Source organism: Rhamphochromis sp. 'chilingali' (genome assembly GCF_963969265.1).
Source record: "Rhamphochromis sp. 'chilingali' genome assembly, chromosome: 12".
Taxonomy (NCBI): Eukaryota; Metazoa; Chordata; class Actinopteri; order Cichliformes; family Cichlidae; genus Rhamphochromis; species Rhamphochromis sp. 'chilingali'.
This window is the reverse complement of record NC_137939.1, coordinates 30351915-30377514: the sequence shown is the minus strand read 5'-3', so window position 1 is coordinate 30377514 and position 25600 is coordinate 30351915. Positions and strand designations below refer to the sequence as shown.

The 25600-nt window shown below is 43.4% G+C and overlaps 1 protein-coding gene across 1 annotated transcript in view; it reads right to left on the bottom strand.

Annotated features, from left to right (window-relative positions):
• Positions 1 to 25600, bottom strand: part of plxna2 (plexin A2) — a 165769-nt gene that overhangs the window by 49283 nt on the left and 90886 nt on the right. The window contains exons 6-12 of the mRNA XM_080898783.1: positions 14004 to 14127; positions 11307 to 11460; positions 9136 to 9232; positions 7443 to 7557; positions 6170 to 6370; positions 5400 to 5496; positions 4934 to 5133 (exon numbers count right to left, since the gene is read on the bottom strand). Of these exons, the coding sequence (XP_080754909.1) occupies positions 4934 to 5133; positions 5400 to 5496; positions 6170 to 6370; positions 7443 to 7557; positions 9136 to 9232; positions 11307 to 11460; positions 14004 to 14127 (988 nt within the window). The remainder of the gene's footprint in view (positions 1 to 4933; positions 5134 to 5399; positions 5497 to 6169; positions 6371 to 7442; positions 7558 to 9135; positions 9233 to 11306; positions 11461 to 14003; positions 14128 to 25600) is intronic.

The following is a 25600-nucleotide window of genomic DNA, read 5'->3' as shown; positions in this document are numbered from 1 at the left end:
TAAAGCTTAGATATACAGGGAGTGCAGAATTATTAGGCAAATGAGTATTTTGTCCACGTCATCCTCCTCATGCATGTTGTCCTACTCCAAGCTGTATAGGCTTGAAAGCCTACTACCAATTAAGCATATTAGGTGATGTGCATCTCTGTAATGAGAAGGGGTGTGGTCTAATGACATCAACACCCTATATCAGGTGTGCATAATTATTAGGCAACTTCCTTTCCTTTATTTGTTTTTTGTTAAGTTGCCTAATAATTATGCACAGTAATAGTCACCTGCACACACAGATATCCCCCTAAAATAGCTAAAACTAAAAACAAACTAAAAACTACTTCCAAAAACATTCAGCTTTGATATTAATGAGTTTTTTGGGTTCGTTGAGAACATGGTTGTTGTTCAATAATAAAATTATTCCTCAAAAATACAACTTGCCTAATAATTCTGCACTCCCTGTATAGGATACGATCTTTTTATGCCCTTAAAAACACCACAGTGGGAGATTTCTGTTTTTCCCAAAGCTCTATGTTTGGCTTTTGAAATTAAACAACCTTTGATATCATTTAGAAGCTTGCAGATAATCTCTTTGTCTTGCCACTCAGACTAATTCTTAGCTCAGACTAATTCTAGCATGTCACATTTAATTGTGAGAAGCATTTAATGGGCTTGATAAAACCCCACTGATCGCTTGTTCCAGAACAAACTGCATCCTAAATACTTTATAGAGTCTTGAATGTCTTGTAATAGGCTGAGACATATTGGTTACAATAAAAATGAGCATGAGGGTGGGAATGGATGTTTGTATCTGTGTGTGCCTGTATGTCTGTGTCTATATGTCAGGTTGGGTGTCAGGCGCCACCTCTCTGGGGACATCTCAGGCCCTCCAAGGTTTGGAGGCCTATCTCCCCCTACCACCACTTCCCCTGCCAGTGGCGGACCCCCTCAGACATCGGTGCGTTGGTGGTTCTTTGTGTCCGGGGATGGGCGTCCAGGTACACACCGGCTCACTCCTTGGCGGCTGCTTATCGGGGCCTGGAGCCTGGGGCTCGCTCGGGCCACTTCGGAGGTGGGGTGCCCCCGGCCTCTCGGCCTGGGGCTCGGTCACTCAGGCGCAGCTGGCTGCCGGCGGAGCTCACGGGCGCGTCACTGCAACCCCCCCTGGCTTCTGCTCCGCGGCTGCTGATTGAGCCCTCATCTGGGACTCTCCTCAGCTCTTTCCGGGACAGTGGCGCAGCTGCCCCTCTGTTGGTCTTCCTTGGTCTCTTGTGTTCTGGGGGTCTCTGGATGTCTGGAGTTTTGATCTCCTCCACACCTGCTTCACGCCCTGGAGGACGGGGCTGTGGCCCCCCCACACCCTCTAGCAGATTATTACATGAAGGAACCTTTTAAAAAACAAAAAACAAGCGCGTCCATGCTCACAGGTGTACACACGGGTGATCACACCCACAAACTACACCCTTTTTGGCTCCTACCTCAAAGCACACTGTGTTCTGTTGATCTTATGTGCTGCACAATAATGTTTAACATTTAGTATTTACTGTCATATTCCCATATATCATTGTGATGTTGTTTATTCTATTACTCTTGTTCTCTTCTGCTTGCTTTCTTTTTTCTTTCTCAGCAGGTGACCCAGGTGATTGATATATGCATTTTTTTTTTCTCTGCCCGTTCTGTTGGTTTTTGTCTTTTGCCCTTCTCCCCCGTCCCTCTTCTCAGCTGTTTCTCTTTCCCTCTTTCTTTCTCCCCTTCTTTCCCCCAGTCAAGTCTGTCCCGTATTCAGTAAGTGAAAATAAAATAAACAATAAAAGGTGAATCAAATGGACCATTACGGCAAGGCTGGGATGGTCAATTTGGTAAAGTAAATCCGTTGGGCATCTTTCTTTGCCTTTAGACAACAATTCTGATGGCAAAAGAGCCAAACGGGACAGGCAAAAAAAAAAAAAATACAATAAAAATGAGCTGAAAACAAGTAAAAAACAAAAGAAGACTATGTAAAAAAAAAAAAAAACAAGACCTGTGATTTGAATGGGGAATTGTAACCTATCATCTGGTTTGCATGTGAATCTGTGGGGTGCTGAGCAATATTTTATTCTTCAGCTGGCAGATTTAATAAAGGTCAGCATCCATACAGTACAGAAGCACTCTCGGGGTTACAGCAGTAAGCAGAGTTCAGTTGTAGTCTGATAACAGCTGACAGGCCTGCTATCCCCGTGGAGTTCAAAATATCAACAAAAAGCATGCATTCACTTGCATGTTTGAGGAAGAAAGAGAAAAAAGGAATCCCATATTTTTTCTTTCCTAAGGCTATAGCTAGATGTTTATATTTACTGTCACTAGAGGCAGGGGAGCTTCTTTGCTATACAGTTAACTCATACAGAAACCACGGCCGAAGCGTATTGAGGAAACGCCTTTCATATGCCCATCTAACTCCCAGCTTCATTTGATGTTGTTCCCTCTGCTGTTAGCAAGGGCTTACATCTCTTCAATATTAATGGCCCGTGGTGGGAGGCACCGTGGCACTTAATAGAAACATTAATTATTCAAAAGGCCTATCTTGTGGAAGGCACATCTACTAATGTGTTAGTATGTATACAAATCAGCTCTTGATGGGGGCTTTGGTGCATACAATCAAAACCAAATTTATTAATAAATTCAGCCCAACAGGGGGATGTCGGCTTCTTAAAGAAACTGTAATCACTGAGAGACGGGAGGGGGGTGGGGGCGGGGGGGTGCTAGGACGACGCACGAATGATGAGCGCCGGCTTCACTACCAATGATGAGTAGAAAATAGGTGTGTCTGTCTGAAGTACATGCTCACGCAGAGTTGATTTTGCCACCTACAGCCATAAACAGATCTGATTTTAGATTGGCCTCAGGAGCCCCCCACGCCCAAACTTCCCCCCTACTCCCCGGCTCCTTTGTTCTTCCCACCTTTGATGACTTTACATCTCCCCCTCAGTCTTTTGTTGTCTTGCTTGAATCGTTTCACCTCACCCAAACCATTCATACTTTCACAAGTGTAGTTTTTTATTTTTCTTCCACTTAAACTGAAAGACTGACCGTGTAGCTCTGCTTCTGTAATATATTGTCAATCACTGGTTTTTGATAGAAGTGCTAATTGAAGAATAATATAAAAATAATAATTATGCCAGTCATTTCCCCTGTGAGCTTTTTCCTTTGGCTTGCCATGTCATTTCAAAACCGGTTTGTTACATTCTGTAGTTTTCAGATTTGCTTTTGACATCATTGCTTAAACATTGGACAACTGATGGATGCAGTATAGATATAGTAATGCAAGGTTCTCAATGTTTAAGCTTACTTTTGGTTACATGTTTTATTTATTGCTTCTTTTGTGCTCTTCACTATTGCAAGTCCCATTGCATGATGTGTCAAAGTCTCAAACTCATCATAATGGATGTAATTTGGCAAAAAGAGTCAGAAACAGTTAAACACAGAAACACAAGAACAAAAAACATGGAGGTATAAGACAGCAGGGAAAAGAAAAAAGAAGATCGGTCGGACTTCATCAGCTTGCCTATTTTTCGTGATTATTTGCGTGTAGTATAGCAAATCAATTACCCAAGTTGTTAGCTTCAGTTTTTAATTGGCTAGAGTTACATGTGGGTATGTAGTGGAGGAAAAAGAAGCTAAATGAATAAATGTGGAGGCAGATAGGTCTGGTAGGTTAACCACAATGCACTGGTGTGTTACCAAGCTAATTAAATAGTCGGCCCCTCCTGGCCTGACTCCTCTGTGACAGCAGACCGACAGTGGGGGCTTTGAGTAAGCAAAGGTCTGCTTGTGGAAAACAAATAAGCACTTCCAGGTCATGATCCCGATCTTGCTGATGTGGAGGACATCCAGCTATTGGGTTCTAGTCATGTCTGTGAAAATTCAGCATGACAGAAAAAACAAGAAGGAGCACCGCTCATTCACTTGGTTATGGATGCAAAGATAATTAAAAAAAAACTACGATTACTTGCTTGTGAAATTCCCTTTTTAACAGTTATTGGTGCCAAAGAAACTTTCAAAGGGCTGGAATAACCTTGTGTGAGGACAAAAGACATTAAAATCTATGAGCAGGGAGCTGTGCCTATGCACAAAGAGAAAGCAGATGTCAAAGAGACAGCCCTTTAAAACTACAAATCTCAAGCTCTATTTCTGTGCGTGCATGTATTTGTGTGTCCTTGCCCTTGGATAAGTCCTGAAGATGAAAAGAACTCTCATAAGAATAAGCACCTGCGAGTATAACACATATAGCCGCACAGGTACATAAACAGCCATACATATAATTTTTGTTTTTAAGCAAATAAAGATAGATAAACACAGAAAAAGAAAAGGCAAGATAAAAGGACAGACAGAAAGGCAACAAACATTTAAGGATGTGCAGGCATTTGGTGGGCCAAGCACAGTAGGGAGCCTATTGAAGGTTTATTCTCATTCTTTCTGAGTCCACACAAAACCAAAGTAGAGTAGAACAGCTGCTTCTCATGCAACACCTTGTTCTATCTTGTACAAGATAAAAATTTTAATTTATCAGAGGTCCTATCCATCTCTTTAAAGAATCCCGCTATTACCGCTTCAACTTAAATGTTAAAAAACAGCATGCCAGAGTCAAGTGTATTCTTATTCTGCTGCAATTTAGTGATCATGATGTGCTTTGGAGAATACCGAACAGGTTTTTCACTTTGTAACTGCCTTGCCACTGGCACAGATGACAATGTCTTATTAAGCCGTTTTAAGCTGTCTGAGCTGTTAACTTTGAATTTTAAGTATACTTCTACAGTCTCAGCTGAGCGCCTCATGACCCTCTGTGAAAGAACTGTGACAAGATGCAAGACACACCTTGCAACGGAAGCTGATAATTACATATCGATTGACCGCTGGATCTGTGTGGGCAGGTAGGAAGGACAGACGAGGGATTATAGGTACTGACCTCAGTGATGCGTGGGTTGGTACACTTCACATTCTTGCTGGACAGGTTCAGCCAGCGGGTTGTGTAAGGGTTGATGGGGGGGCAGTGGTGCCTCAGTGTACACCTTCCCTCACCACTGCACCAGCCACACTGGAATTTCCTCTCTGCCTTTAGACACATGCCGCAGCTGTCCCGCTGGGCTGCACACTTGTACAAGTGCACTGTGGGATGACATGGGCAATACAGTGAACATACCAATAAGTATTGCTGTTATTGTTAAAAGGAAAACTGGTAGATAGTCTGCTATGAGTAAAATATTTTTCAAATTTCTTAAATACTCTACAAATGATTTGACATGAATACATACAAATGCTTTTGTGACCTCTCACAAAAAAATGGAATATTTGCACCAACAAAAATATCCCAAAAATGACAGCGTCCATCCTATTTTCTAGCAGATATTGACATCAGCATCTTTTGTTCTTACCTTTAATATTTTCTGGGTTGTCAATAATAAAGTTGCCGTTCCACACCACTGAGAAATCCACAGGAAGCTCACTGATTTTCATTCCTTCATACAGATACTAGAGGCCACAGAGTGATGAAGAGGGAGAAAGAGATAGAGATTGGGATAGAAGCAGAAAAGAGAGGAGGATTTCAATGGGAAGTCTGGGAATTTGAATCCCCGTGAACCCAAGTGGAGACAGCACTGTGTCCTTCCAATATTACCCCATACTTACATCATCTCAGTATCTGAGGAGCAGACAAAGTGAAAAGCCACAAGATATGGGACAGCTGGGCAGGAGCTTGAGCTTCCCTCTGGCCTTTATTGATGCTGTGCTTAACTGCCTCCCATGCGCTTAATTCTAGCCTGACTTTCATTGCCCAAGTGTGTTTTTGTTTGTGTGTGTGCAGGAGAGAGCGAAAGACTGGAAAGTAAAACATGCATGCCTGTGGTACCTCTGGGAATATACTACAGAAGTCAGCAGTATATTGACTTCTGAAGGCAGACTCGTGCTACAGTCTTCTTCTGTATAATTATCTATGATGATGGCTACTATTTCTCCACTAACTAAATAACATACACACACACACACAAGCATACACATGGTATGGGATTCAGGCCATTATCTGTTTTTGTATACAGTATTTAAAATGTGTGTGTAATTATATAATGGAGAATTACAGACAAATCAAATTACACATCATCAATTTCACTCATATTGTCTCAATGTGAAAAGGCACCGCACAACCTACCGAACTGTTCTGGCACTGTACACTGGAGCTGTTGAAGCGGAGGGCAGTGACTCGGTGGCTGACCCCCTGGATGTGCAGGACGCACTCATAGCCCCGCTGGCCAGACTGGGGCTGTGGCAGATTCTTGGCCTTCAGGGTTATAGGCTTCACCTCGCCTGCTGGGATCAGAATTTCCTCAGAGCGCACTAGCTGGGGACAGTCCTGGAAGGATAAAGCAGAGAGGGTCCACGAAAAAGAAAAACGTTTCACTTTCATGTTTAGCAAGACAAGGAGAACAAAAGAACTTTGCAATAATGGTGAAAAAGGAGGATGATTATAAGTAGGAAACACAATATGTGGAATTAATGTGGAAATTAATTCTGAGTTAGAATTTATAACTGATTTCTGTGACCTTGGAAAGCTATGAGCTGCGTTGAAATACACATTCTCAAGAGAGGAATTATGAAACTGCTCAATTCGTCAAAACTGAGAATGGTATCAGTAGTCAGTGGTTTAAAGTATTCAGTAATAATGGAGGTCGTTGCTATTTGAAATACTCTGAGAAAACTGCCTTTATGGCTTTACACAATGAAGCTTCACTCTTAATGGCCTTTAGCTTTGTGAATCTTTACATCTCAAGTCAATTAAAGTATAGATACAATATCATAAGGCAATATTCAAATATACCTTTAGATTGTAGGGTTGCTAAAATAAAATAGCTGTTCCTGATGTCATAGAGAAAGGCTGGTCTTAATTCATAATTGTGAGTACTGCATCTAATCTTACCACTGAAGCTCTGTGTGCCATGCACAGCAAATACATATGAACTGAGGCAATGCAAGCGGGCTACTCATATATGTACAGAAGAGGGATTATTAACAAGTTTTTTTTTAATACAAGTGAATGGGTTTAAATGAATAAAGGCAAACACTTAAAATCCCAGTAGTGTAAATGTGCATAGCTAGTGACATAGTGATCATTATTGATGTGGTCAAAATGATCTTGTGTCATTGTTAAGACATGTTAAGCTCAGTAACTCCAAGGATAATAGACTGTTAATTGCTATTGCAGAGAACAAGAGCTCTGAATGAGTAGCACCACTTCAGAAATAGAAAAGCTTAGATGGCTGTCTTTCTGAAGACATGCCCCGAGGCTGACACAGAGCTGAAACGCAGTGCAGGAGGCAGGTAGAAAGAAACCAAGTGCAAATATGCAAAAGGAAGGGTGAAAGAGAGAGAGGAAAAGATGGATTAGGTTATAAGTCCGTGTGTCTGTGCATGTGTGTTCCACCAACCTCAGAAGCGTTGACCCGTCCCTCCTGGAAGGAACAGCTGGAGGGGTCATGGGTGCACAAGTTGCGGTATTTGCACCAGTGGCACCGGAAGGCACTGTTCACACATGACAGACACCTGCAGGAACACACAAACACACACATGCGCACACACTGAGTAAAAGGGGGAAAAAAAAAAAGAACAGTGCAGTCAAGGAGGGACAACGAGTTTGCCAAAGTAGGGGGAAGTGCCAGATAGGAAATGAGTTCATGTCCCAAGTGGGCACCTGCTGTTGTTGTGCCCTTGTGGTTGGCACAGTACCTAATAGCTGCTAGGCCAAATTCTCCCTGCATACATTTTCCTCTACCATATATTAATACGTGTGACATGTGTGAATAGGACACCACAATCACAATAAGAAAGAGAGAGATGGAGAGGTGGAGTGTTATACTAGTAAGATAGCAGTAATGAGGATAAACGTGCACTTTCCAACACTGTATATAGAAACTATATAGATGAACAGAAGGTGAGATGAGTCAAAACAAGAATGGCCAAAGAAAACCAGTTGATGGGAAAATACTAGGTACAAGACATGCTATTCTGCATGTTACTAAAGCAAACCAAGGCAAGCACAGCACTCACTTTTAATAGACTGTGATGAGATTTTACTGTGCTATGTATTTTTGAGCAGTTGTTCAAAAGGGGTGGGCTGGGGGGGTTGTCACAACTGGTTCTCTCTTTCGTTGTCTCCTTTTTGCACATATGCTCATTGTGAAATATTATCACTGAGGCAAAAATCATCAGAGTGATCTCTGTCAAGAAGCCTAATTTGAATGAATCGGGCTGATTCACTATCAGGAATATACAGGGAACGATATGTGCAATAAGAGGGAAGTAACAGGAGGTGGCATTACTGAAAGGATGGTGTATGCCCTTTTCAAATGTATGCATATTTCTTCGCGTGTGTGGCTGTGTGCACTCTGTTTGTCATCAGTGATTAACTGAGCTGATGTGAGAGTTGGTAATTGCATTCTGTGCTACTCAGGCAAGGTTCTCAAATAGCAATATGAAGAGAAAGGAGACAAAACACGAAGAGAGAGATGCAGAGTAACACTGCCTGCTTTTATCTAGCAAAGGAGAATATGGCTAAAACATTTTGTTTTAATGTCAAGGGGAGAGTCAAAGGATAATTTGACATGGTAGGATTCCTGAACCCCTGTGATACCCTTTCTCAACTACTCTCAATTCAGTGATACTCCCAAGTCAATGAGGCGTTTGAATCTCACACAAACAGAATCTGCCACACTGGAATGAAGCAAGCAATTGCAAAGGCACCGCAGACACTAAGATCTCCAATCCAGGGATTCAATTCAACATCACTCAATCAGGGACAGACATGGCATGAAAATGGGCATGAAATCCCCACAGAAGGCCTGTTAGGCAGAAAGCAGAGTGTTTTGTAGTTGAGCATGTTTGAAAAGAATGCTTCATTAACAACACAACACAGATTCTTCCTGTGTGGACCGCGGGGAACAGCAAGCGATCAGATTACATTAATTTTTACAGGGGATATTTTTAGGGGACTGGGGCAGGCTAACGTTAAAGACAAATAGTGATTAAAGTCCCACAGCACTGATTCGGTGGTTTCGGGCAGCAGCTCTGGGCATTGTTCTTGCCAAAAAAAGAAAATGAATGGACTCAGAGAGCGATACTCACAGTTGGTGGACACTGCAGTTGTAAAATTTGACCTCTGTGCTGATAAGCATCTGACCGGTCTCCTTAGAATTCAACCTCAGTTCAACGCCTGACCAATCTGAAAGAGAGGAGACACGACATCAACCTTTATTTAATCTTTTACTGTTACAGAGCAGTGAATATGTTCGCACTGTTTGCGTAGTTGTGAACAGCAGACTGATTTTAGTTTTAGGCTTATTAATATTTTTGAAACGAAGGTTGTTAGCACACATACACACATCACTTAGAAAGGTATTTCTTGTGTAGTATTGCATATATTTAAATATGTAACATGAAGGAATACTGCTTGCATTGAGCCTGTGAAAATTAAATACCTGAATTTCAATCTCATACAGAACCATTTAATCAGATCCAAATTTATTTACCTTCACTTTGCTGAACAGAGCTCTGACTGTGTTTTGTGAAAAAAAAAAAAAGCCACATTATCTCTCTCTATCAGAACACCAGCTCCATAAATATGTGCAAGTGTCTGTTTGTATGTGTCGAGCAGCCTGAATTTCAGATGACATTCAGTGAGTAGGAGGGCTGACTGACCCTTAGTGCTCTGTTCTCTCCACAGCACCTGTTGGGAATCAGGATTTGTTTCACACAAGTCTCTATAGCAGGCACATAACAGACTTCTACTAGTACATATTTGTCTCACAGGATCTGATAAAGTCATATAGAGGTCATATCTGCACAAAACTTCATCTAAGACCATTTTATTTAGTGGACAAGGGTGCCAGCTATTTTCTTTAACGAGTTCAGTGTCTTCACAGTTTATCCTGACCTCTTCTCCTGCCCCTTCACATAATTGTATTTTAATTTGGCCTCTCTCCTGTATTTTCCATCAGTCTCCACCTTCCAAGTCTTGATCTCCCCTCCCCCTCTTCCTTTCTCCTTTCTTTCCTCTGTTCTCCTCAGATCAAGTCACCACGGCACAATCAGTGTTGATGTGCAACAGACAGAAGACTTGCTAGGGGGACAGGTGACGGAGGTCAGGAGGAGGTGGCCTCAGGGGAAAGCATGTGAAGTAAAAACAAAGGTATAAACAGCTGGATGGATAGCTTGATGGATGGAGGAAGGTCTTACAGGGGGGATTGGCTGACATTTACCTGGGGGAGAACATTCATATTAGTGCCTGATGCACTTGTCCCCATGGGAGTTCTGGGCAAACAGGTCTGTCATTTACTCACAGGAAAGAGGATTACCAACCCCCCAAAACACACATTGACTTCCATACACTGCATATTATATATTATTCAGGCAGTTTAGTTTTGTTATCCTGCAGCCATCTTTCCTTGCAAACAAGAGGCATTTATTGTCAAACAACAGATGTTAATATTCACAATGATATACACATTTGCAAATAAATGAATGCCTGAGCCAGAGTGATATATTTGTGCCCTGTATTTACAATAGAAGTTCATGAGATTTCCAACAATCATATAAGAGAGGTTATTGGCATACCTTTACACAAGATCTAAAAGCAGTCTTCCTTGTTTATTCCAAAGAAGGTGTCATGTGACATGCTTGTTTTGTGGAGTTCAATAAAATTAGCCAATTTCAAACTTTCAAATTCATCAGGTACCAGTGGAGGTAAAGAGCAAACACACTGTCTATGCCTTGGCTATGCAAAGACTGGAATCCATCAAATCAACTTACTCCCTCTAATTGATCCCTGACTGAAGAGTAGACCATAGGGAATGGTCTACGGTTAGACCATGGACTAGTGTTAGTCCATCCCCTATTAGGCAAATCTAAGGCCAGACATTAAGTGCAACGTAGCTGGACCACAGGCCAGGGGATCTAATTTGGATCCTCAAGCAGATTTAAAGTAGCCGGGGTCATGTGTTAGCACAGTTCACAGCAAAACAACCTGAATCCTGTGGGTGCTTGTTATTTAGACAGCCCCTGAATAAACTGGGAGTGCTGGATCACTAAATATGTTTCAGAGTTTGTACACGTGCAGCTGAACAGTTAGCCCAGAGATTTGTAAATGAGAGGGAGGGACATATCAGAATCCAGCAAAGGCTGTGTTTTGATGAGCGTATTGTTGACTGCACAGGAAAATAAGCATTTTCACAACTAAGCCATTCATCAGCTGGCATTGCATACATGGTAATATATGTGTGTCTGTTTTCTGTATCTACCTTGGTCAGTGGGGATGAGGGGGACATCTTTAGCAGCAGGAGATTTGCAGAGTATCTGGTTGCCATTGACCTGGCCCTCTACTTCTGTCAAGTTGCCAAACGAGCAGCTGATGCCGGCAGAAAGGTCTGGTACGTCGCTCACCTTCACTAGCAGCTGCAGATGGTGTGAGACATGACAATGTTCTTAGTAATGAAGTTTGTTGTACACATTTTTTTGAGAATGGATCAAAATGGACACTAACACTAATGAAAACAGATAAAAAATTGGTAAAAATTTCCTAAAACTTCCCCATACCTGGAGCTGATTTAGAAGACTAATGCGTGATACATCAGATAGGGGAAAACACATAACCAACATTAACAGTTGCATCTTTGATAAACAAGACATGAAAATCTGAGATGAAATTATAAAAGGAGACAGTGGCTTAAATTCAGCAGCTCTAGTCAGGATGAGAAAAGAAAACACTGCTGTTGGCAAAGCTGTCCGTCCACTTTGCCAAGAACTGTTTCTGCATCTTAAAAACAGCATAATAAGGGAAAAAAGGTTTATTTAGAAGCTAATCTTATTTGTTTCTAGAAGGCATCATTCCAGAGGTAAATATCATGACCCACTCAGAAGCAGTAGAAGCTACATGGAGGAAAAAATGGGGAAAAAATATCACATGGCAAATTCTACTTTTTCTTTTACCTTTCTTTAGTATTTAGAAGGTGAGACAGATACAGGAAAAAATACACACAGAGACACTCACATATGAGATGCACTACACAAGTGCCGATGCACATAAAGGCGATTGAAGTCATTCTCTGGAGAGCAGTGACACTGTGGCTGGAGCATTCAGCTGCTGTTCCTATAAATAAATGTATTCTGTGCAGGGTGTGTGATCTGGCTCTCTAGCCAAGAGAGGCAGTCTGGATAATTATCACCATGGCATTTCACAGCCTTGTTCCATTAGCTGTTATTTTGGGCCATACTGTTTGAAGTTTCTCTTTGTTTTATCTGCCTCTCACTAAACACCGCAGGGCTACTGGGACAGGCAAGGCAGCTGAGCAGCTTAACTGTAGGTCTTTTAAGAGATGCTGACTGTCTCAGTGGCTGACTACACTGCCTCCCTCGTTAGCTGGCTTGTTCTGTTACCCATCAAGAGGATGGATGATTTCTTTTATTTTTTTTCTGCTGAGGACCTCTTGTCTTTCCCTGTTTTACTTTCACCATGTTTGTGTTGCTTCACTCTGAGGTGTCAGAGAGATCCTTGATTACAGCAATCACAGCAATCAATGTCTTTTGTTCAATGCAGAATTCCCTGAGTAACCTCTCTACAATAATTAGCTCTCATCGTCCTCAGACACACATATACAGATAAACACTCAAAAATTGCTTATGCAGAAATTGTCTCACACACAAAAACACAGACACAGTAAGCTATTGCACAAAATAAGCTTGTTTCTGAGAGTTAAGATTTTGCTCTTTTCGTTTGCTGGCTTCCTTTCACCACGATGGTGGTGGGGGTTTTTGCTGCTTGGCAGTCACCATAATTGGTTGCAGATTTCAGCAAAGGTAATTTCATTGTTTTCACTGCCTTTTCTATCTGTCCTGGTGCCCACTTCAAGAAGCTGCGTTGTCATGGTGATAGCAGTCTACCCCTGTGGAATTTGTGAACTGTGTGAATTTGAGTGTTTTGTGGTTGGTCAGATGACCCCGTTTCTGATATGACAGCAAAACGGGGGGGTTGGTGAAACTGTTAAAATGTAATAAACTGCTGTTTGCAAAGTGGACAACGGGGGCCAGGTATGCTGAGCATTGGCTTGAGGGTGAGATATAATGTGGTGCAGGGTGAGTCAGTGCAAGAGCCAACTGCATGTTAACAAGATTTTTATTTTTTTTATGTTTAACCACATAAATTAAAAGGTCAGCTCACCAAAATACATGGAAGAAAATGTGTTGTCAATTAATTAATTAATTAAAGATGTCTGGAGAGGAGTGCTAAAGAGATCTTCTTGGTTCTTGGTTTTTTACTTGCAATAAAATCCCAAGAAATCATTTAAAAATCTGTAATGCAGCTACTCTCAGCTTAAAGATTCACATTTCAGTCCACTTAAATTGTTCTGAACAGCACAAAAGTATTTCATGTATCCTAATACATCTATAAGTCAGTGTCTTACATCTCATACCATTTCAAACCAAAGACATTTTTCTGAACAGGATGTGCATAAAATGACCCATTAATAGTGTGGATTGTGCATAGATGTACAACAATCTCCAGAATCTGGACAGGCAGATCCTTTCACTGTTGATCTTTGCGTGCTTTTACTGAATCCGTGTAGAAATACTGTACTGTACTCAACTGCACTCGGACAACTTTAACGCCTACACACCCACCCACACAAACATGTCTTGGCACACATATTGACTGCTCTGTAAAAAGTGAGCATATGTATGCTGAAATGCCCACGTAAAGCCCTTATGAACCTTCCCATCTAATGTTTATGCATCAACCAAACTCAAGACTAGATGAACAGCTATGTGGGATCGTTTAAAAACTTCTGCTTTTGTTGCGTGGGTTGGAAATACGTAGATAGCAGCTAATTTTTCATTTTTGACTTTGCAAGCAGTGGTTGATATTGCAGGTATGTTGTATACTGTGTGTAGGATTATGCATATGTGTGAGCGAGTGCTTGTTTGTTTGTGTGCAGACTTACATGTACGCTAGGTTCTGAGACTGCAATGCTGTCTGGATACACGGTTGCCTTCACACACTGATTGAGCGAAGCAGCAAAACGGTACGGCTCATCTGCACGTTCACATCGATTCCTTTGAGAGCATCTGAACAGAGAGGAGAAAGGACCGAGATAGAAAGAAGTTACTGATATTTGCTTTTCAATGCCATCAGTGATATTATACAGCACTGAAAAAAATATGCGCGTTGGATATGATAGGAAATAGAGGAAAAACAACTTATTCCATGAATAAAAAGTTACAAGAAAAAAAAAGTGCCGCCAAAGGGATGTGCAATGAAAATATGTGAAAATGAAACTTACAATTATAATGTAACAATTATGACTGGAGGGCAAATGAGAAATTGTGACAATTTTAAACTCCTTCCAAAAACAGACGGAAGAAAGGAAGCATGAGGATTGTCAAAGATGGTGAAGACTGTGTAGGGAAAGGAATATTAAACAATGCTGTAACAGAAATAAAACAAATATCCCGCAGCAGTGCTGTAGGGAGATGTAACACTGTCACTGTCTCAACACATTAATAGCCAACTTTTGTCACCAGCCACTATATGGGCACTTACGAGTCCATAATCATCCACCTTTCGATGTTTCCCATGCTTGTTTTAGGACATCTGAACAGATCAGTAATAACCTACAAAAAAAAATAAAAATCACACCAAACCCTTGGGGCTTCTTTGCTCACTTTTCCTTGTTTTGTGCTTTTCTGTGTTAGTCATCCAGATTTGTTTATTTTGTGATGATCAAGGCTGTAAATGTGACATGCTCTACATTCTGGCTACAAGTTATGTTGCTGTTAACAGACTGTGTGTCTCTCTTGTTCCGCTAAACAGATGGCAGGCTGAAAAATTATTTTAAACATTTTTGCTGTCTTATTGGATTGGTTAAAAAAACCAGTTACAAAATAGCTCATTCTCAAAGATATCTTATGAAACTCACATCATTAATAACAGCTGATCTCTATTATAAACATGTAGGTGACTGGCTATGCATTCCCAATAAACTGCAGCGACAAGTGGTGGCACAGAAGTGGATGCACAACACAGCTAGATTGCTTCCTTCAATCTCAGCATAACTCTGTAGATGTAACTAGTACAAATTACAAGGCGTTCTCTCATAAGAGATCTTAATGGTCAGACTGCGTATCAAGTATCACAAGAAACTGCCACATCTCTCATTAAAACTGTGCCACCTCCCACCACTTATTAAAACTGTGCGGTCTCTCCATCCCATTACACCAAAGCCTCTCTATCCTTATCCAACCCAGTTATAGTGTCTGGCTAACTGGCTGACTGGTCACAGTAGCTCTAATTGGACTCTAAAGGGTCAGCTGCTGTCCATGGTGCTGATGTGCCACTACAAGCTCTGCTATTCTCTCCTGGTTGCTCTGTGCGTGTGTGTGTTGTGTGTTGCACTGTGTGCTCCGCACTGTGTGCTCTGCGCCGTATCATGCTTCTTAACCACATACTCTCACATATACTGACTCTAAGCTACATCTTCATCCACAGCCTCTGTGTGCAATTATGTTGTCAGAAGTCCACACTACTAGGCACACCAAGACACACACACACACTAATATTCCAAGCACTCCCTAGGGAATTTAGAGAGCAGAAAAGTGTGGAATTATTATAGTAGTGAGAAATCTCCCACTGGGAAAGGAGGGTCACTGCAGCACTTTTTGATGATGATCACCTGCTTTTCCCCTTCACTACTTTGGTAACTATACTTTTTAATATTGATGGTTTTTTTTCTTACTTTACCTTTTCATTTTACACATTTGACCGCACCGCTGGTTCATTTGCCTCGGTCTTTCTCTTCCCCTCCGTCTCTCTCGCTATTATCGGCCCAAGACACTCCTTTTTGTCTTATTCTAATACAAGTTGAAATTAGTACACCTTTCTTAGGCAAGGTATTACTCTGCCTGCAATTTGGTGATTCTTTTACATTCACAATGGCAGGAGAAAATGATACTTAATGTGCTTTCAGGTGTGGGCTGCGGCACGATGTTTTATGCATGTCTCCAAGCTGTATGGGTACAGATGCAAAAACCTGGGCAGTCATTAACTGACAAAAAGCTCTGCATTGATTTTCCTCAATGTGAATCTCTCTCTCTCTCTTTTTTTTTTTTAAATAAAATTCATTTCAGTGGGGTGAAGTAAGATGAGAGCGCAGCAAGGGGGTGAGGCAGCGGGGGTGGAAGGCGTGCAGGATGGCAGCTGTTGCCATGGTTTCAGGAGATGGCCATTATCTCTGTGTAGTTAGAAGCTGACCCCTTGCCTCTCTCATTAGCTGAAGTGCATGCCACTGAGTGTTGACTACAATCCTGCCTTCCTCATATTCCCCCTTCTGACCTCCTGCCTTGTAGATCTCCCTTTTTCTCCTGTCAGTCAGTAGTTTCACTCATGCTTAGTGTCCCATCACTTCATACAACAAGTGTTCTCTAATGCACATCTTCCATATGCAAAGATGGACAAATATGTTTATCTTTTTCAATTTCCTGTAATAAGCAACTGAAAACTATTTTATTCCAGCCAGAGCTAGTGGCGTCAGATTTTGGTTAGGCTCCTTAAGCCCTGTCCAGGGTGCTGAAGTAGCTGCATGCACCATCATTAGCTCTCTCTGGTATCAACAAGTCTTCTGCAGAATACAAAAGAAGTTGTGAGTGGCAGTCCCATTTTGTGCAACCATGGGAGGTGAGTTGCTAAAATGCACCCTAAAATTGAGTGGAGAATATTGTTTACTACTGTAGCAGTGTGTTCGGGCTACACCGTTGTTCAGGGTGTAAATCTGACATAGTATATGCAATCTAATTCACTTTTAGAAACTTATATCTAATGTACAGTGTAAGGTGTAGTGTTGGCCGAGGAAGCAATTTCTATAGTTGGTAGGGGTTAGGATAGCAGACGCCAGAAATTGGGGTCCATTCCACCAATGTCTGCATCTTATTCTGTTGCCTTGGAGAGGAAATTACACCGTCATCTCTTCTCCACCTTGTCTTGACAGACACACAGACGCACGACTGGTAGAGAGCATCATCCCTGCATACAAACTAAAACAGACACATACGAGGGCATGGCCACATACAAATCATGTATACTCAAACCCTCTGGAAATTACATGTGCATAATAGCATACAGTGCCTTGCACTTAATCTTTCACACATTTAATAGACAGCATCGAATAATAACATAAACACACGTATGCACACACTATGGTCTTGACAGCAGAGAGCAGGAGAGCCAGGCCACCGGGAAAGATTGCCGTCCTTCCATCCCTCCTCCCTTTCCCCTACAACATCTTCAGTGTGAAGACCTGTCTGATTGTAGCTCTTGGTGTGAGCACCGTGTTTAAAAACAGGAGGAGAGAACAGAGGGGGAGCCACTTTAAAATCACCTTCCCGTTCCAGCTCCCCTCATGAGAGACAGACGACATAAGGCTGCGGAATTTAAAAGCACAACAGGCATGCTTTGGTGGCAGGGCAGGGGGATTGGGGAAAGGAGTACAGCGGGAAGCTATAAAGGATGTACAGAGAGACTTAACTGGATGTATATTGAATATTTGATGAGCTTAACAAAGCTTTACTAGTTTTAAGAGGCAACCCATAATGTTAGAGAATTGCTGGCAGGATTTGCTTTGAATGGGAACCTAGACTGGGGACTGTGTGCTTCATCAATTAATTAAAAATCCCAGTCTGCAATTAATACAATACAAAATACTTCATAGAGTGCACTATACAGGTCATCGGATGTTCAAGATGGGCTTTACATCTTCCAACAACTGCTCACACTGTCAAGGCAATACACCAGACAATTACATCCACGCTCTTTGGTTCTGTCCACCAGTGCAAAAGTTTTGGCGCGAGATATGTGAAGACTTATCAAAGTGTCTGAAATGTAACATTCCAACTTCCCCCTTAGTGTGTCTACTGGGCAGCTTAGATAATGTCACTTCAGAAAAGAATATAGCCCATATGATCTTCACTGCCCTATGCATAGCCAAGAAAACAGTCCTCATGAACTGGAAAAATAAAAATAATCTTAATTCTAACCAATATAGAAATTATCTATTAGATTACATTAGTCTTGACACAGCCTCTGCCACCACATTAGATCAATTGCTCTGGGCCCCTTTTATCAGCTCCATCACCTAGTGGGGGTGGGGGGTCATAGTTTGGTCCCGCCTTCACTGTTGTGATTGGTGAGGGGGTAGGGACAGGCTTAGGGCGTCGGGGGGTTCCCCGGAGGCATCTTCCTTGGGGGGCTCAACCCGGGGTAGCGGTCACGTCCGGTTGGGGGCTCTGTTGGCTCTCAGGTGACTGTTTCCTCGCGGCTGCGTGCAGCGGGGCTAGGGGAGGGTCTGTGCTGACGGACGTGGGTTACTGACCTGGCAACCTGGCTGCCCCTGGGTGGGTCCGGGATGGGCGTGAGGTTCTGGGGGCGCTCCGTCTCTGGGCTGGGGCCCGGGCCGGGCCTCGGGGGCTTGGGTCCTGGTTGGTGTGTTGCCGGGGTTGTGGGCGGGTGGGTGCATGGGGGCCCGGCCCTGGAGCAGGGTGCCGCCGGTGCGTCGAGCCGCCTGGGGGGCTCTTCAACTGGTGGGGGGGATGGTCACATCTTGCAGGAGCTTTCCTCTCTTCAGGAACTCTCTGCAGGAAGGGGAGATACAGGAGAGGTGGAGGAAGATCTCAGCCTGGGCGTTTACCGTCTTATGTAGTCTGGAAGATGTGTGGATGGTGGGGTGGGTGCAGTTTTCTCTGTGGTGGGGTTGGGTGGACTGTCCAGGGCTCTGTGGAGCCGGGGGGCGCTACTGCACTGGGCCCCGGTCTGATGGGCCTGGGCCCCCCTTCCCTGGCGGGTCGCGGAGGGTGGGAGTGCCTACTGGGGTCAGCGGGGGAGCTGGCCCCAGTGAGGGGTTACCTGCCCCTCCCTTCCTTCCCTCCCCATCTCCAGCTGCCTCCCTCTTCCCGCTCCTCCACAACCACCCACACATGCAGGGCCTTGGAGTGGGGGTATGTCACCAGGGTGCAGAGGAGGCTACCCCCCCCCCCCGTCCCCTTCTGGCTGCCTCTGCCTCAATTTTATCCCACAACTTAGACATTCACATTATTCACACTCTCATTACACATACATATAGGATCTTGGGGGTGGGCACAATCACGGAGTCCAAATTACCATCAGGGTGTATACCTCACCCCTGACGTCGTTGCCCACCTCTCAATTTTAAATACACTTAGTCATTGAGGGCTAGCAGGAGGGACTATGCGCTTACCTGCTGCTCCTTGGCAGGTAGCTCCATGCCCTCCTGGGTTTTAAATGCACCTTAGAACACATATGCATCAACACTACAATGAGCGGGTGGAGGGAGGTTTGGAGTCTTCTCCCACCCCCATTCTCTGCGGCCTGCTGGAGCGGGAGGGCTAGTAGGAGGAGTTGGCCATCCGACTGCGGTCTGGGGTGTGGGGCCTCCCTGCTGCTGCGGAGTCGGGGTGGTCTGCCTCTCCCCACCGCAGGGAAAAGGGTAACACCACCTGGGTCTGGGTGCAATTCCCCCCTCCAGGGGCAAGGGTACCTAGACCCGGTTTGTAGAGTACGCTTGGGGAGTGTGATTGTGTGTACAGCGTCTCTTTATGTCTGCCTCCACGTTGGTTGAGTGTGGAGTGAGTGCATATGAGAGCATGAGGGTGGGAATGGATGTTTGTGTCTGTGTGTGCCTGTATGTCTGTGTCTATATGTCAGGTTGGGTATCAGACGCCACCTCTCTGGGGACACCTCAGGCCCTCCAAGGTTTGGAGGCCTATCTCCACCCACCACCACTTCCCCTGCCGGTGGCGGACTCCCTCAGGTGTCGGTGTGTTGGTGGTTCTTTGTGTCTGGGGGTGGGCGTCCGGGTACACACCGGCTCACTCCTTGGCGGCCGCTTGTCGGGGCCTGGGGCCTGGGGCTCGCTCGGGCCCCTTTGGAGGTGGGGTGCCCCCGGCCTCTCGGCCTGGGGCTCGGTCACTCAGGCACAGCTGGGGGCCGGCGGAGCTCACGGGCGCGTCACTGCAACTCCCCCTGACTTCTGCTCCGCGGCTGCTGGGCGAGCCCTCATCTGGGACTCTCCTCAGCTCTTACTGGAACAGTGGCGCGGCTGCCCCTCTGTTGGTCTTCCATGGTCTCTTGTGTTCTGGGGGCCTCTGGATGTCTGGAGTTTTGATCTCCTCCATACCCGCTTCACACCCTGGAGGACGGGGCTGTGGCCCCCCCACACTCCCTAGCAGATCATTACATGGAGAAACCTTTGGAATGCAAGCATGCTGATCCACACAGGTATGCACACATGGGTATTCACAGACGCGGACTAAAGCTTTCTTGGCTGCTGCCTCAAAGCACACTGCGCGCTGTCTATCTTGCGTGCTGCACAATATCGTTTATTATTTAGTAAATATTGATATCTATGACTAGCTAGTTTATTGTGATGGTGCTTTGTTTTCTCTATTATTATGTTGCTCTTTGTTGTTTGCTGTCGCCTCTGTTTGTTTTTTTTGTTTGTTTGTTTTTTTTCTCCATACAGGTGACCCAGGAGTTCTTTTTTTTTTTTTTTTTTTCTCTCTCTCTTCCCCCCCCCTTCTCACCGTCTCTTCTCCCCTTTGGTTTTCTTTCTTTCTCTCCCCCTCTTTCTCTCATTCATTCCCCCTGTCCTATTTATTAAAAAAAAAAAAAGACAAAGGATGAACTGAAGCTCTGCCATCACGTAATGTCGCATACTGCTGTTTCTGATGTCATTTAAAAAAAAAAAAAAAAAAAAAAAAAAAAAAAAAAAAAAAGCACAACAGGCATGCTTTGGTGGCAGGGCAGGGGGATTGGGGAAAGGAGTACAGCGGGAAGCTATAAAGGATGTACAGAGAGACTTAACTGGATGTATATTGAATATTTGATGAGCTTAACAAAGCTTTACTAGTTTTAAGAGGCAACCCATAATGTTAGAGAATTGCTGGCAGGATTTGCTTTGAATGGGAACCTAGACTGGGGACTGTGTGCTTCATCAAATAAACTTGTTAATGTAAATGTGCATAAAGGCTGACTGCACTGGGTCTTTGGCTTCTTAATATGAAAAGCAGACTCAATAGGTGAGCAGGGATATGTCAGGCTGTGCTGTACTGTGCTGGGTTGCTCTCTGTGTGACACACACATAGCTGCACACCCCTTCTTCAGTGTTTTATCCTCACTTGAACTTATCCAGTCCATTTGTTTCTTACTGGTCCATTTTTAAAGTATAGGAATACATTTAAACTTCAAGAAGTACTAAAGGAAGTGAAAAGGGAAATAGTAAACTCCTCAGGGCTTTGGCTGACATGTACTTTGAAACCCAGAGTTCATGTCAGGGGTCAAACCAACCACTGTAGCTCTTAGCCTGTCTCCAGTGGTGACTGATAATGTCACAGCAGGGCACTGCCCAAAGGACCCAGAACACATCAAGACCACATCTCATTCAGTGTATCTTGAAGATCTTGAAACTACTGTGGTGTAAATTCAGTGTGTTTATACAAAACAAGAACAGTAGAGCACCCATGGTCAGATGAACAAACATGTCAAGGTTTATGCAAACCCAGAGAATTTATAAAGAGACCATTCCTCAGTGCTCAGCATCAAGCTATAGCTTTTCTTGTGTGGGCTGAGCAGAGAGCAAAAGAGAAAAAGGGAAAAAGTCAGTGGAAGCATTGCAGAGACGGAAGCATCTCAAAAAGAAAATCAATGAGCAAGCAAGAGATACACAGTAGGTTGTTAGGATCATTAACTGTATAATATGTTGCCTGCCTACATATACTGTACACACTGGTGCAGTATTTCTGCATGTTGCCAACCTGTATTAGCTCTAGTTGCTAGGAATCTATGGAAATATCGATAGATCTGCATGTTTGTGATCGATATCTCATTAGGCACAATTGGGAAGATGGATGCAGCTTCCCCCTGACTGCTAACTGAGGCTTTGGCTGATGAGTTGGCCATTAGACACACAATCTGACATTCACAATGGACTGAGGCAGCCATTTTCATTGCTAGTCTAATTGGTGTTGCCACTGTGAAATTAGAGGAAATTTTATGGTCGTTGGGTGACACAATTTGCAGCGAAGTAATAAACATGCCACATAAACTAGGGAACAATAATTTAAGAAATAAGTTTGTGGGGTTTTGTGTGTGTGTCTGTGTGTGTGTTTTAGCAAACATGCATGCAACGCCAAATATGACTATTTTCTAGGTTGATGTTTCCTGCTTCAATATATGCTGAACACCCACAACTTTAAAACCAATGACAGAAAAGTAAATAATACTAATCCTCTTGTTACACTGTACCGCCCAGCTGGAAAGCCTTTGGTATTGATATTTGCATGGGTGTTACCTACTGTTGCAGGCCATTCACAACCCCCCAAAGGCAATAATATTCCCAAGGAAGATTATATGGACTACTACATCATAAAAACAGCTTAAAAAGTCAAATTTGATTCCCGAGCATGACCGCCAACCAAACGTCCAAGGTCACGATTCAAATGAGCAACAACAGGATGCAAAGGAACAGTCCAGAGAGGTCCCATTCCCTGAGCCACAGGACCCAATAGATCCACTGCTAGACAGGTAGACAGGCAGGTACCTGACCCAAACTGTTTTGTGGTTTACTGAAACAGATTTGGGTGGATTAGCCACATACAGTCAGACACTAATGCCGTGTAGTAGTGACATATTATTCTACTCAGAATAAAATGCTGACTCATTCTCTGCTGGAGTCTACTATACTTCTACCCTTTAAGCTGTCACCCTCACAACAAACACTCATTTTGACACAGAGAACGGAATTCCTTATGCTTATAATACATTACCGCAACCAGTCACTGATTACAACATTAGTAATACTGCAAACATTATTTAATACTATAATGGTAAAAAATTTAACCTTGAACCTGGTACCCTTTTGGACATAACTCAAACTTGTTACTAATCCTGACAAATCTCAACAAAACCATTCAGCCTCTCCCGGAATGTTGGAGTGAGTTGAGAGGATGGAAAGAGACGGAGTGATATGGGACATTTTGAGATGGAAAAGCCTCTTTTGGGCATGATTAGAGAGCTAATCTAACAGCAGCGAGATGCAGGCTAAGGGAGGGAGAGGGAAGGGGGGCGGGAGGGGAGCATCACCATAACGCCATGTTTTTGGATTGTGGTCAGACGAAGGCTGAACTACCCATTCACAGGACAGCGACTGAAGAGCGCTCGAGATGATGAGCTCCCTTTGAGCAGCAATCAAAATGCTGCTCCGTTTTGTCGGCCGATGAGTGTACGAGAGCATCAAACACTCTCTCCCTCTTTCATTCTTCCCTGCTCATTCTTATCCTCACTCTTTTTTTCCCTTTTTGGTCTTCGTGCATTCAGTGAATGCCTAGCAGCTGCTGGTAATTAAAGGACTTTAGAATCTCACACCACATTGGATCAGAGGTAGAAGAAAGAGTAGAAAGACAGGGAAGACAGAAATGCCACTTCTGGTCATCTCAGTGCCTCCCTCTCCCTCTGCAACATTCTCTCCTCCTCATCATTGCTAGCCAAACTAATGTCTCTCCGTGTTCCTAATTAGCCACCTTAGAATGCCGCACTTCAATGAGCATGCACATGCAAACATAAAGGAAATAGTAGTGGGTTGCGGGGCAGGAGTTGGAGAAGAAAAGAGGATGGATATCGTGGATGACAGCTGTAGAAGGAAGGAGGAGGGTGATCAAAGCAAGGGGTGTTTATATGTGGCAAGCCAACCATCTCTGGAGTGTGGAAGGGCTGATTCCAGAGGGGAGAGTGTCTAAATAGGAGACAGCAGTGAGCCACACTGGGCTGAGGAGATCAGTAGAGTTGAATAGTTTAGAGACTAGCTTTGCTATTTGGGTAGTGGGGAAGATGCAAACATGGAAAGAGGGAAAGATAATTTCACAAAATCAACAATGGCTTAGACATGGATGACAGAGAATTGGAAAAATTGAGGGAAACGGGGGATGATGGAAGAGGAATCACAGCTGAGGAAAGAAAGAAGGCTGGCAAGAAATTTAATTTCTGGGTGTCTGGGATGAGGGGGGTGCTTCACCAGAAGGGTGCAGCTGCTTTTCCTTAGTGGTATTTGACAAATATCTTCTTTAATTGTCAGTTATATTGTGCATTCATGTCACCACGCTAACTACACTAAAGCCACAAACTGGTTTATAGATAATTGTTATCCTTTTTATGCTGTGCAATTATGTATGTTTCATTTAAAATCCTGTACAAATTTCTTGGCTTTCAGTTAATAAGTGGGTGTTTTGATGAAGTAGTCGAAGTGGACAAGATTACATCATCTCCTAAGCACTCAAGCAACACTCATAATTCATTGCAGCTAACAACACGAGATGACATTTTTCTGCTTTTTCTGAGGTTTCCCTGTCTGATGACGTATATATATGAGCTGCTGTGTTGACAGAGGTGTGTAATTGTGAGTGGTGGCACGTCGGCTTTGTGCATGAAAGAACAGGCTGAATAAGGCAATGCTATGTCAAGACATATTCAAAAAATATTTGCTTCAGTGTTTGTTGCATCTTCTTTTTGTGCCACCTTTGCCAAAAGGTGGACAAATTGTAAACTTTGTAGAATCTTTTTTGTAACCATCTGTCTTTTTTTTCACCAGGTATTTATGCTGTGTTTATCATGCAGAAGCTGGATATAAGCACCAAAACCGATATTTCACGTTAGAACTGTTGCAGAAATCGTAGCTCTTTCAATACATTTGTAGGCAGAACCATATGGAGGCCTGAAAATGCAACAGAGAGAAAAGCTAACCATTCTCCAAGTAACTTTTTTCCTCTCTGCGGCAGCATAGCTAAAGCTGACAGGGGTCCTGCGATACTCTTTGCAGGGTCAGGCTAGAAAAAGGGGGATTAGGATCAGAGACAGGTGGCAAAACCGTTCGCTGTATTGAGAGGACAGATGGCTGATCTTACGCAAATCAGGGTGCTGACCTTTTCTCCCAACAGTACAGTACAGTGATCCACATGAGTGTTTGTGCATGTACATAAAAATCGACCCCATGTGCACTGACACATGCATGAACCCACTCAAACGTAAGCCCTCACATATTTTCTCGAGAAGCAATTTAAACACCAAACAGCTGTTCCCTCATCACAGCTGGCTTCCAAAAGCCATTCACCTTTAAGGACCAACACCTTTTACATGCAGTGGACTCAGATTCCTATCAACGTGAATTATTCTATCCCCTACCACACCTACACAAAAGCATATGATTAGCAGTCTAGCATGGAGGCTTATGTTGTGTTAAATGATCCCTGTGTGAAGGCACGCAGACTGCACAGAATACAGAGCTTTCGTCAGCCCCTCCTGCTCTTTGCAAGCACATGCTGAATTACCTTGTCGCTAGGCAATTATTTGTCCTGTCCCAGCTTTGGAGTGATGTAAATTACTTTAAGTGCACTTTGCAGGGGCTGCCATCATGATAATGATGATTGCAGCAGTGCTTTGACACACACACAAATATTCAGCTATACCTTTACAGAGTGGGTCTGT